Source organism: Eupeodes corollae, chromosome 2, assembly GCF_945859685.1.
Source record: "Eupeodes corollae chromosome 2, idEupCoro1.1, whole genome shotgun sequence".
NCBI lineage: Eukaryota > Metazoa > Arthropoda > Insecta > Diptera > Syrphidae > Eupeodes > Eupeodes corollae.
The window spans coordinates 26,621,132-26,634,497 of record NC_079148.1 but is presented as its reverse complement, the minus strand read 5'-3'; the positions used below and the strand labels follow the sequence as shown (position 1 = coordinate 26,634,497).

General features: G+C 37.3%; 1 protein-coding gene across 4 annotated transcripts in view; it reads right to left on the bottom strand.

Annotated features, from left to right (window-relative positions):
- The window catches only part of LOC129947460 (uncharacterized), a 179,828-nt gene that overhangs the window by 3,302 nt on the left and 163,160 nt on the right, over positions 1 to 13,366 (bottom strand). For all 4 annotated transcript variants that reach the window (XM_056058023.1, XM_056058020.1, XM_056058022.1 and 1 more), the window contains 3 exons: positions 4,362 to 4,649; positions 4,076 to 4,289; positions 1,907 to 3,986 (listed from right to left, as the gene is read on the bottom strand). In XM_056058023.1, coding sequence (XP_055913998.1) covers positions 1,907 to 3,986; positions 4,076 to 4,289; positions 4,362 to 4,649 — 2,582 coding nt within the window. The remainder of the gene's footprint in view (positions 1 to 1,906; positions 3,987 to 4,075; positions 4,290 to 4,361; positions 4,650 to 13,366) is intronic.

The following is a 13,366-nucleotide window of genomic DNA, read 5'->3' as shown; positions in this document are numbered from 1 at the left end:
TCAGAAACTGGGCTATTTATCGAAATTGTGGTATTTTTTTTAAATTGTCGACAGAAACTTGACTATTTGTTTCTAAATTGGCTACAGCCAATTTGGAGATACCAGTTTTTATTTAAATTGAAATTGGGCTATTATTTGGGCTACTTTTTTGGCTCGGACTTTGGGCTCCGAATATTTCAAGAAAGTAGCCCAAATTACAATTTTGCTATAAGTAGCCCAAATCTAATTTGGCTCACATTTTTCATATTACACATAAATGATATCAACAGAATATTTTTTTATAAAATTATTCATTTATAGTTTTTATAAAATTATGTTCTCTACACCAGACTTGTCAGATTGAGCTATTCGTCGGAAAATTCGCTATTTATCGAAATTGGCTATTTTCTTTTTATTTTCGACAGAAACTGGGCTATTTGCTTTTAAATTGGCTACAAACAATCTAATATGATTAGGCTATACATTCTTATCCAAATTGAAGCTACCAGTTTTTTATTTAAATTAAAAATGGGCTATTATTTGGGCTACTTTTTTGGCTCCGACTTTGGGCTCCGAATATTTCAAGAAATGAATCATCACTCTCGATTTTTCTCCGTTGATATAAATGAAGTGCCACTTTCATTTAAGTGAGATGCACATTGCACAAAAGAAAACGCGTCTTCTGAAAGTAAATGACATTTTCCACGGAGCTGTACTCTCATATTGATAACGGATAAATAAGCTGTCTTCGTTATGTAAAAAGTATTGAATTGATGTCGACTTTAACGTTGGAAAATGGAAAACTATCAACTATCGAATTTTAATTTACTTGAGTGCATCTTTTTATCTTATTTCGGCATCTCTAAAACACGACTCAATAAATAAGTGCCTACATTATGATGACTCGTATAGATTGCAATTTTGCGGCTAGTTACTAAAAAATGCATTAAATTACTTAAATAAAACAATCCATAGGTACATTTAAATTCAAAACATTACAACTTAAACTAGCTTTACTCACACAACTCTCATAAAACCATTTTAAGTCTGAATCACACTTCACAATTTAATAAGCACTACAAAAAATGTGTCATCTAAATGGTCATTCACCGACATAATGTTCAAAAAGTTGTTTATCTAACTTGAGTGCTGACAACTTAGTGACAAAAAATGAAGTAAAATCTGTTGCAATCTAACGATCTTCAACATTTTGAAAAGTCTATTTTATACTTGTTAACAATTTGTAGCTAAATAACGTAGCTTCTGCGAGCTGATGCTGACTTTCAAATCTCGCAAATCTCGTACAAATGACCAACATAAGGCACACCTATTTTTCTAAATTAACTACATTGATCGAACATTCGTACATAGGTCGATCACCGCGATCAACGACGACGATCAGTCATCGAAAATCTATGTTAGCTTTAAGCTGTAACTACTGCTGCGCATCCAAAATAGTCAATAAAATTAATGCACCTGATGACCAAGCCAAGACCATTTCTGTAGGCTGTGTTCTGTGTGTGACGAAAATGTTCAAACTCGTTTACGATTACGATTACCTACGTCGTTCAATTAAAATGTCAACAATGTCTCCAAATGGCGCACGTCTCTGTTGTCGTTGTTGTCGCTGTTGACATTCGTCCCTTAGCCCCCGTGCCTAAATTAAACCACAATCACACGCACCGCGACACTAGCGTTGGAAAAAATGTAAATAGGTTTACCTAACTACGTTTCGAGCAAACATCCTATTAGCATACTCACTGACCTTCAAAACTTTTACCACAGCGCAGCGGGCTGGCTTGTGATCACACAACTCAAGCTGGCTATAACACTATTAGTTAAATGATATTTATTTTTGTTTGTGTTGTTGTAAGAACACAAAGGAATGTAATTAATTTATGGTTAAAATGGGTGCGAGAAGCCTCACCTTTGCACGTAGATTTCCCGGTTTTCATCGGAGGAGCCAGCACGTCGTGATCGATGGTATTGACTGGTTGACGGTGGGGGTGGGATGGTAGCTACTGCTACAGTCACTGGACCACTGTTATCGCCCCGTGTATAGTTGGAGTCTATTGTGTCTCGGGACTCTCGAGCTCTTCTTGCGGCTCCTGCATCGTATTTGTTCTCCTTTCCGAATAGACTCCCGGCATAGGGGTCTTCACCCAGGTAATATCGCTGTTTGGGATTTCCCATTACGTCCAAATCCGATGAACCACGTCTATTTTCTACCGAATTAGCGTATTGATTTCCATTAACCGTTTGACTTGGCCTGCTGTCTCGGCCAACTGCTGTCGAACTACTGACGACGCTCGACTCTCGATTGATGGGCGCTGAGTTGCGCTGCTGAAGCTGGCTGTGACTGTGATGTGTGTTCGATGGCTGTGTGGAGGAAGTTGTAGTCACAGTACTACTGCCTGCCTGTCCACCACCACCACCACCATTACCGCCTCCAATATGACTATCGATAACATTGTATTGCTGATAGGTGGACATATTTCCACCATTTGGCGATGGAGTTCCACCATTAATGGGAGACTTGTCGCGGCTTTTGCTTTTTGATTTCATTCGGAATTTTCGCTCAGCACTGGCCGAACGTATTTTGCCGACTAGCTTGCGAAAAGAGTTTCCAATGGCCTGGCCGACTTTAGTCGACGATTGTTTGTTGTTGGTACCGCCGGCAGATGGCATGGATGTCTGTGTGGTTTGGGTTGACATTGAGGGACGCATTTGTTGTTGGCTCGCCGATGATGACTCAGAAGCGAATCGTGTGCGTTGGTTTGATTTCCGTGACGAAACTCCGTTGGCAGTCGGTAGATTAGCTGGGCCGTTGTAGGGCGAAAGAGCTGGTGGCGGTGGTGCATTGTAACGGGTTTGTGCAGGAGACGCGGAACGGCTTTGTGGAGGTGGTGAATAATCTGGAGGTGGTTCATCTCGGTGGTGAAATGCTGGGGCTGCAATTGGCACAGAAGGTTGCTGTCGAACTTTTTTCTCTGTGCCCCGCCTTCGCTGTGGAACAGCTGGTCGCGACAAAGTTGAATCGTGGCCAACTATTTCAGGAGAACGAGATCCTAAAACGTGTTCTGGGGTCCTTGGAAGACGATTTTCATTGTAATAAGCCGGCGATGAAACATAGGCTGAGTCATCTTGTACCATAATTCCCGAGCGGTACTTCTCGGAAACAATCTTAACATCATCGTCCCCATCACATCGCAGATGTGAAGAGGTCACATCTTCACTAGAATCCTTTACATACCCTGAGTCTTCCCGCTTAAGGTAGCTAGCGTTTTTTGCGTTCTTTAAGTTTCTTATGTTTTCATCATTCGAGTCGGGTCTATGGTAGCGCACGTCAGTTCTCGACCCACTAAGATATCCAAGGTCCTCTTTTTGCGAACGAATATTCTTCATGTCGACCAGATCTTCCCGAGAGCTACTGCGGTAGCGTAAATCACTTCGGGAATTATACTGTCTTTTCTGCTGGAGGATATCTTCTCGGGTAACATAAGTCTCATTTCTCGATGCACTTTCCTTAGGATAGTAGGAAGAGAGATCTTCCCTTGAAGCACTTTGTCTAATACGATTCCGACTGTCTAAGGTTCCCTTCAGCTCATCGCGAAATGCTTTCGTCGCAAAATGCTTTGGCGTAGACTCTTTTCGATCAGCCCAATTAGAGATTCCTTGAAAATAAGTCTTGCCCTTTTCTAATGACGGGTCATGATCTGCAATTATGACTCTGGCAGGCTGGCCGGCAGTATGTACAAGACCAGGATTAACCGGGATAACGTTTGGCGGTGTAGTCGGATTGGATTTGATTGTCACATTGAAATAAGTCTTCTTGGTTGGCTCGATTTCCTGATAGTCATCACGAGAATCATTCGATGCTGTTGATTCACTGCCAAAATGAGACTCCAGCCATTTCATGGTCTCACCTTTGCGCGTCTCTTCTTCCCGATCAAAGTCTAAAGGTCGTTTCGTAAGTGCGTCCTTCCGATCAGATAGCAGAGCCGCCTCTGTAAGATCAAAGTTACAACAGGACGAGAATATAGGTTAGACATAGTTTTCGCTTTGAAGAAATAATGTTATAAATATTTAGAATTACCTTTTTGCTGTTGCAACAAAGTCTTTGGTGCTCGTCTAGCTTTTCGAATTCTCGCCGATAAACTATCCCAGTCACCAGGTCGATCAGGAGCACCATCACGCTCCATTTGTTCGGTTTCAGCAGCGTAACGCATTTCTTTGCTTACAACTTTACCATCGACTACAAATTCAACGTTTTGTTCATCACGTTGCTTTAAGAACCTTTGGGATGATTCCTGATAGCAAATTAAAAAAAAAACTCTTTAGTGAAAAACTTGTATTGAAAAATATCAAAGAATAAAGCTTACGGTGGTAAAAATCTTCTCCTTGCTTCCCGTAGAATTATCGTCCTTTTCGGGAAGTTCTTCGTCAAATATTTCCTCGTGTTCAGTTGTATTCTTTTTTTCCGTTACCAAAGTACCATCGGCTTGAGCTAAAGATCGTTGTTGGATGTCCTCTGTATCGATTGTTTTATGGCCTTTAGTTGATTGTTGGATAATTCGTGGCCCAGTTGGGACTAACTGTTTTTGACTTTCCGGAGAATAGAGGATGGTTTCGATATTTTCGGCACCACTATTGACGGCATTTACGTAGGCCTGTTAATTGAAAAAAAAAAGAATTTGGTTACGTCTTTAGTCTCATACAGTTTCGAAATGTATGACTTAGTATATAAAATAACTAAATTTAAGCCAAAAGATGGAGTTCAACCAAGGTTTAATATCGGTTAAATGTTTCAATATTTAAAAAAGGGTTTATCACCTAACTTTAACTCATAAATTTTGGTGGTTTAACATCTGGGATTAAAACATGGTTCAATGTTCGTTGGTGTAAAACAGATGTAACAAAGTCAATTTTATTATTCAACCTCGATTGAACCTCTCTTAATCCAATGAAAACGTTGAGTTTAATTTTCCAAACTATGGTTTAAATATGTAAGTAAGATTGTGGAAGTTGAAAGTGAAACTGATTTTAACCTAAGTTATCATGAAATCAGTTCTTTGAAACAAGCTTAACTACGAGTTAAATATTAAACCACGTTTGTAAAATTGTACCCCAAGCAGTTCAACCGATCTTAAACCTTGGTTGATCCCAAAAAACTCATGAATTTAAATTTGAAGTCATTGATCTCATATTAAACAACGTTTGTCGAAAATAAATTTGACTCGAAAACTTCTGAAATCCAAATATACGTGTTGCAAAATATGATCAAACTTTAACAGCATGACATTTTTAGTCGTAATCTAACTGCGTACATTATTATTTCTTAGAAAACACTTGACTATAAAGAAAATGTATATTTCCTGGGTTAAGCGGACATTCTTACAAAACCTAATCCCAACTGTAATCCATCAAGAAACAACATTGAGGTTAATCCGATTCAGTGTCAAAAATCAACAAAGGAAAATTCCTAACATCCAACTGTGCAACAAGTACCATCACTACCAGAGACCAGAGAACATCTATGCACATTTTACAAGTAGGAACATCCGTTCAAACAATCACCTGTTCCAAGGCACGATTTAAGGAGTGTAAGCCCACTTTAGTATTCCCTTCTTACCCATAAGCCTAAGAAAAAAACCCACTCACTGTGCCAACCAGAACCAATGATTGTATATGAGGAGAATGCGATGTGCAGCGTGTAGGTACCAGGTTTTTTGATTGTTCAAAAAGACGAGTCTTCATCTTCATCATGATCCTAGAAAAAGAGTATGACTTCACCTCTCATATTCATGCGGTTTATTTTTTAACTACTTGCAACTTCATCCACACACAACATCATATTATCACTTCGATCTTAAACCGCGAAATACATTTCAAGAATCAGGTTAACCTTCACCAGGAGCACTCTCTTACCCCTGTTATACGAGTATCTTCCCCTCTCTTTACAATGGGGGACACTATAAAAACATGTTTATACGACTGTAAGGCAGTGTAAGAGATAGAGTTTCCTAGAGTTGCCCCCGGGAAGAACAACTATTTTATAGTATAGCGCTGTATGCATAATCTCGCTTGGTGATGTCTTAGGGAAAAAAGACTGCAGCTCGTTGCACGCTGATGCTGACCGACCCTCGTCGAGCTGCCGATGAAGCCTTCTTGCTTCCAATATAGAGATGGAGAAGGAGATGCCTCTCTTATATTGGACTTGAACTATATACAAAGTTGTTAACCGGTCCGCGGACGCGCACATAGCTCATGCAATTAAAAACCGCACCCGTGCTAGGTATAGAAGAATGGGTTCACCTTCTTCAAAGCTTCCATTCCAAACAGAAACAACTGATTCTCTGATTCTCTCTAGAGCTCCATAGCATTGGTCGGCGGCGTGGATCGTGGTGGTGAAGAGTTCCACAAAGATTCACTATCAACTGAGTGAGCTCTTTTGCGGCAATCAATTACTCAATGAGGAAGTCATGATGATAATATTAATAGAAGGCGCGTGATCTCAGGCTAACGGTTAAGAGTTAGGTTAACATACACATACTCGTATACAGTATAAAGTCAAGCCATAGGAATTGTTGTTTTTGCGGTGAATCGATCCTATGGCGGTTTGTTTATTTTTTTTTATTTCTATATAATAATTGTACATTCAATATCCATGCCAATGAACCGCACATTATTACAATGGTTGTTCAAGGCCTGGATAACAAGATCGAAGCTTGATTTCTGATCTAGGTCCCTCTTGTGGATGGTTTTGTTTTTTTGTTCTTTCTCTCTTTCTCTCTTTATATATTTTTCTTGTTTTTGTTTCAATTCTTATTAAGAGGTCAGATTCCAATTTTTTGATTATTTGCAGTGTTTTCCTTTGTTTAAAGTCTCTCAAAGATAGAAGTCAATAATAAATTTGATTCTTAATTATGTATGGGGCTATACGTAGCGTGCAGAGGATATTGATGTTTTTTTTAGGACTTTTGTTTTATTTATGAAAGGTCGCTAGTTTAATGAACCAAACTAGTTCAATATAGAAACGCTGAAAAAAAAACAACTAAGTAATTAAGAGCATAAGGCTCCAAGATTTTTCATCCAGACTCCATAATTCTTTAAGAAAAGGGAGTCGACTTTTAGTTTGAGGCTTAAATATTTATGTAGATGTACAGTATAATCAAGTTAGTTTTATTTATAAAAAAATGCAATGTTTTTTAAATATTAATTTTGAAGAAAATATGGACTGAAATTTTCAGCATTCGGCGTAAAGGCCTCCTTCTACTGACGTATGAGCTAATAACTAGCTTTTGCAAACCTTTTCAATTTAGTTAGCTTCCCATGAGAAGTTATTGTAATGGGTCCGATTTGTCAAATTGAAAGTTTTGACATTTCTCGACGTTTCAAGATCCCTAGAGTCGAAATAAAAGATTTTAAGAAAGATGTCTGTGCGTGCGTGCAGGAGAGATATCGACTTCAAATGAATTTTGTTCTACACATAATAAAGCAGAAAGATGCAGAAAGGGCTCTCAAGAAAATTGCGTGGCTGGTTTTTTTACCATAGCAGTTTAAAAAATAGGTGAGCATTTTGGTTAACCCTAAATATCTAATGAGCCAAAAACGCAAGAGACTTGAATCTCCAAAACAATTTTGTTCAACCAAAAATAACGTTTTGAATAATAGGATTTTTGAGAAAAATCGAATTGACGGTTTTGTTTATAAAAAATAAAAACCTAAAAAAACATTACTCAAAGTTGGTAAAAATTGATTTTCGACTCAAATATCCTTTCAAAAATTTGAGATTATGGCTTCCAGCTAATTTTACCTTATCTATATATAAACATGAATCGCTGTTCGTTAATCTCACTAAAACTCCAGAACGGCTGAACGGATTTATCTTATCTAAGTCTTCAAATGTTCGTGGTGGTCTAGGGAAAGTTTAAAAGGCAAGAAAAAATCGAATAATTTCCGGGAAAACCTTAAAAAAAGCCTTTTTCTATTTCCCATACAAACGTTTTCTAGATGCAATTTTAACTTAATTGCTATTCAATATTCAATGATGCTATTTTAATGCTATTCAATGACAGCACCCAATCGTTTTATGCACGATGCATTAAACCACGAGTTGCAAAGGGAACAACAGTACGACATTGATGTATTGGCCGAAACATTTTGTACAAATTCCACAATTAAATCAACAACAATGAATTGTGTACCACACTTTATTGTGTACGAATTTATTTCCTGAATGACCCAGAGGAACCGGAAAAACGTTCTTAATTTCATTGCTTTGGCGAGAATCAGATCGCGAGATGAAGTTGATCTAGCGTTGGCTTTATCTGTAATAGCTGCGACTCTGCTAGAAGGCGGACGAACTGCGCATATTGCCTTGAAATTACCATTGAACAGCAAATCACCGAAACACCAATTTGCAACATCGCCAAAAATAGCGCAATGGCCGAGATCCTACAGGTATGCAAGTTAATTGTTTGAGATGAATGCACAATGGCCCTTAAGAGGTCACTGGAGGCGCTGGACAGAACATTGAAAGATCTTCGTGATTCTGTTGTCAGATGATTTTCGTCATACTTTTCCAGTTATTACCCAATCAACTGTTGCTGATGAACCAAATGCATGCCTAAAATCATCGAATTTGTGGCAGTAAGTAAAGCCACTCCACTTAACAACTAACATTCAAGTATTTTTGCATAATGATGGAACTGCAAATGTGTTTGCGAAGCAGTGGTTAAATATTGGAAATAATAAAGTTGCAATGGTCAACTCGACCGGATTCGTCCCATTACCCACAGATTTCTGTCACATCACAAATTCCAAAGAGGAGCTTATTCAGCTTTTTTCCCAGATATAGCGCAAAAGTTCAATAACCATAATTGGCTGGGTAAACGATCAATATTTGCAGCGAAAAATAAAGATGTCGAGGGGCTAAATGAGACCATTCACAATTTTCTTCCAGGACAGTTGGTTTCCTTAAAATCAGTCGACACCGTTTTGAACCAGGATGACGTTGTCAACTATCACACGGAGTTTTTAAATTTACAGGAATTGCCTGGATTATCACCTTAAGTAGGATCAGTTGTCATTATGCTCCTCGACTATGCAATGAAACAAGACTGGCTGTGAAAAAGCCGATGAATAACGTCACTGAGGTAACAATCATAAGTGCTAAATACAAAGGAGAGAATGTCTTGATCCCGCCATTACCGATGATTCCAACGGATCTACCATTCGATTTTAAACGCTTACGATTTTCTGGCCTTTGCGATGACAATAAATAAATTGCAAGGGCAGTCTTTAGAAGTTTGCGGAATCAACTTGGAGTTTCCCTGTTTCGCGCATGGACAATTATACGTCGCGAGTTCGTGTGTCGGAAAACAAAACAAAAAATATAGTTTAAGAGAAAGCTTTAATTTGTTTAACAAACTGTATCATAACAGTGTGTGTCTGTTAATACAAATTTAAACCTTATAAATAGCCCGTATTTAAAAAAAAAACTATTTTGTTTTAAGCAAGCAACAGGATGTGTCGAAAACAATAATAAAACTTCATGCTTCATTAAAAAAATGCTTTTTATTCAATACGGTTGTTTTAAAATTAATTTATACAAAAGTGTAGGTCTTTTATTTATCGATTGAGGCAGTACGAAGTCTGACGGGTCAGCTAGTAAGAAATATTGTTTTCAACATTCGTAAAATTTTGGGAAAAATCGAATTGACAGCTTTTTTTACAAAAAATAGAAACTTAAGCAACAAAATTAATAAAATTTCGTAAAAATTGATTTTCGACTCAAATATCTTTTCAAAATTTTAAATTAAGCCACTTTTATCTTTTAAATAAACTTTTATCTTTTAAATAATATTGTTGTCATTATTATCGATTAATATTAGATTAATAGAAACTGGAGTTCTAAGGCTTGTGAATTACCAATTCCTTGGGAGTAACACGTATTACCATTTCTTTTCTATATTCGAATAATGTCAGGAATAGAGGGGACCTATAATTGTATGCCAAATCTCATTGGATAGTTAAAAAAAGGAAACACTTTTCATAATCATATTAATATTCTGGATCCAAAAGTAATTACTACACTTGGAGGAATTGTCAAAGTCAGCTCTACACACTGTTTTAAAATTCAATTTTATCACGTCACGGATACTTCCAACAAAAAAATTGTAAAGGTTGTGCCTTGAAAAATGTTCAACTTTTAATTGCGACTATCGAAACACTATAGCTGGTTGAGCTAGGAATTTGCAGGATTTGTGAAATTGTCAGTTGCCATAAGTCACTGATAGTTAGCGCAGTGCACGTTTGCGGTGAACCTATATTTGAAGTGCGATTAATCCTTGTCAACTGCGCGTCGAGCTTTTTTAACTCATTTTAATATTAGACAACTAAGTGATGGGCCGGTCACGCAACTCATCTGGAACAATTTTATTAAGTAGTATTGGTGGCCCAACAACTCTAGAGAATGCCACCAAAAAGGTTAACATTGTTTACAAACGACGGTTTGGTGTGCCTTTTTAGCGAGCGCGGTATTTTTTTAATCTAAGTGGCACAGTTAAGGCACTGCTCCGGTGTATTGTCGTATGATGATGATGAGACCTTGTTCCTTGCGACTTACTTTTAGGGAGATATCTCAAATCAAAGGTTTAAAATAACAATCCTCGGATAATTTAAGCCCTGCAGAATCGTTGCGTAATCGCAAATGGAAGGGTCCAACTCCAAAATTGGATAGAAAAACAAACGTTCATCTGCATCGTTTGAATGAAATGGTTTTGAAAAATGAATTTCGCATTATTGTTCTACATTTAATTACATATGTATATAGATTTTTAAAATTGAAAATATTTCGCTGAAAATACGACGAAAATTAATCCTTTATTATTAAAAACCCAGAACTTGCATCTAAAAGTCTTGGGTTCGTTACTACGTTAGAGTTTAGAGAAACCATTTACCTCAATATTTTGACATTGACAGTTTAGTTGTTTAGTTAAGGGTGCGTTCGCAGTGAAAGTAAACATTTATTCATAAGACATTATCTACTATAGTTCAAAAGGAAAGTTTGCCAAATTAATTAATAAAGGAGGTCACTTTTTCCCATTAGAAATTTTTGGTAACAATATTATGTGCAAGAATTCCAAATGGTAGTAAAACTCAAAATTTACTGGACTTCAGAACCGAAGCTCCTCGTACTCTGTCTTTATTCCAAAAAAAAATAGCACTAAAGAAAATGATTCATAAATTTCTAATTCGCCAGAGAATCATTGATAAGTTGCCAATTCTGACAGGAACATACACCTCACGTAGTTAGGTAGCTAAATATGTACATAGATGTGTATGGATATAACAAAAATGACATGCAATATAATGTAATTCTATATCCATTCGATGGACGATGACAAGAGAATGAGTTGAGTATGTCCAATATGTCCATACTTCTTTAGGCCATTCCGAACATACAGACAAGACACTCTTCTCAAGTGGACACTTACAAGATCACTTTCATGACCTTAACTGGTGCTTATAGTTTTTTTTTTTTGTATAAGAAGTATATAAAATCGATGACGGCCTTCACTTATATTATGAGACATAACAAAGAAGTACGTGTACCTTACCTTACCTAAGTCTAAGTATAGTGCGAAATTACCTTGAGCACCTAACCATGTGGAGTGCTATATAGGAGTAGCCATAGTAGTTATGCTGGTCATTATAAGATTTATTATTGTTGTTGTTGTTATTTCAGTCTACCTCTATTCTTAATGATTAATTCTCATGAGTATTTGTTGTTATTAAATTGTTCGATGGCGAAAATAGATACTCGTAGATTGCGTCCGGAAGTGGTGAGACTTCTCCAAATATGGAAAAACTTGCTTGCTGGTATATAATGCACAATATTCAATGTATCTACTCTAATCTATCAAGTGCTATAGTATATTTGACAGTTAAGGTCTTCTAACAAAAAAAAATCCGCATTCTAGACGTCAACTATGCTAACAACAACTTAAGATACATTCCTTAAAAATAAAATACAAAAAATCAATAAGTAACTGGGAAAATAACGTTGGAAATTTGACACTGAAACACAATATTCGCATGACAATCACTTCACTTGTCAATGATGGTGATGGTGATGGCGACATAGTTCATTTTTTCAGGTGATTTTTTGCGAAAGTCCCCAACGTTCGGCCCCAGACAATATTCTGCGGTGGTTGTGGAATTTCTTAATAGGATGGAGGCAATGTTAAGGTATAAACAACATGCAGGGCTTAACCGCAAGTTTATTATTTTTAACTTGCATTTTTTTTTCTTTTATTTTGATCTGACTCTTTTTGGGTTATATGAATGGGGGCGCATGTTTTAGAAGGTGATTGCGAGACCAAAGTGTTATGCAAAAGACGTTGATGTGATTTTTTGAAGGGAAATTTCATAGATTTTAAGGTCTGTTAGAATGAACTATTATTTAAGGTAATGGCAAGCCTTTTTTAAGAGCTATTTAAGTCGAAATTTAGCTGTTACATAGTGTTCAAGTTACGCCCCTGCCCTTTCTGAAAAATGTTGAATTTCTAGTCTATCATTTCACCAGTTTACAGCAATCAAAATTTATACCACTAACTGATAGTGATTGTAGAAAGGAATCAGTGAAATTAACGCCCTATTGACTTTTAATAGCAATGGTGGGCGGATTTTGTTCAACAAAACAATAATTTTTTAAAGAATTAGAATTAGAATTAGATAGAAATACTAAAAACAACAAAGGCATAATTCCAAACATCTCTTAACAATAAAATTACAAGTAACCTCTCTAGAAGTTCTCTGCCGCCAACACAATGTATCGAAAACCAGTGGCAACAGTGCCAAGATGCAATCAGAGAAGCCGCCTCTGATGTGCTGGGTTTCAAACAGCCACCAACAAGGAACCCCTGGTTTGATGAGGATTGTCGGCAGGCAAATGCAGCCAAACAACAGGCACGCAAAGCGGCGCTGCATAAAAGGACGAGAGCTGCTCATGAGCTGTATGAGCAGAAGAGTCGAGAGAGGAACGCAGACTTCTCAGAAGGAAAAAAAGAGAGCATGAGAAGCGTGCGGTGGAAGATGTTGAGAGGTTTAAAAGCAGGAATGGAGTTCGAAAGTTATATAAACAGGTGAAACGAAATTCACAGGTACATAAACCTAGCACCGAAGGCTGCAAAGACGAAAGTGTAAACATCATAGTGGAACAGCAGTTAATGCTGAGGATATGGAAGGACCACTTCTGCAGATTTTATAACGACGACGACGAACCGAATTCCGCTGTCAGGCAGGATGATGATCCATTGAACATGGACGATGAAAGCCAACAATCCCATACTCCCGACTTAGACGAAGTAAAGATTTCCAT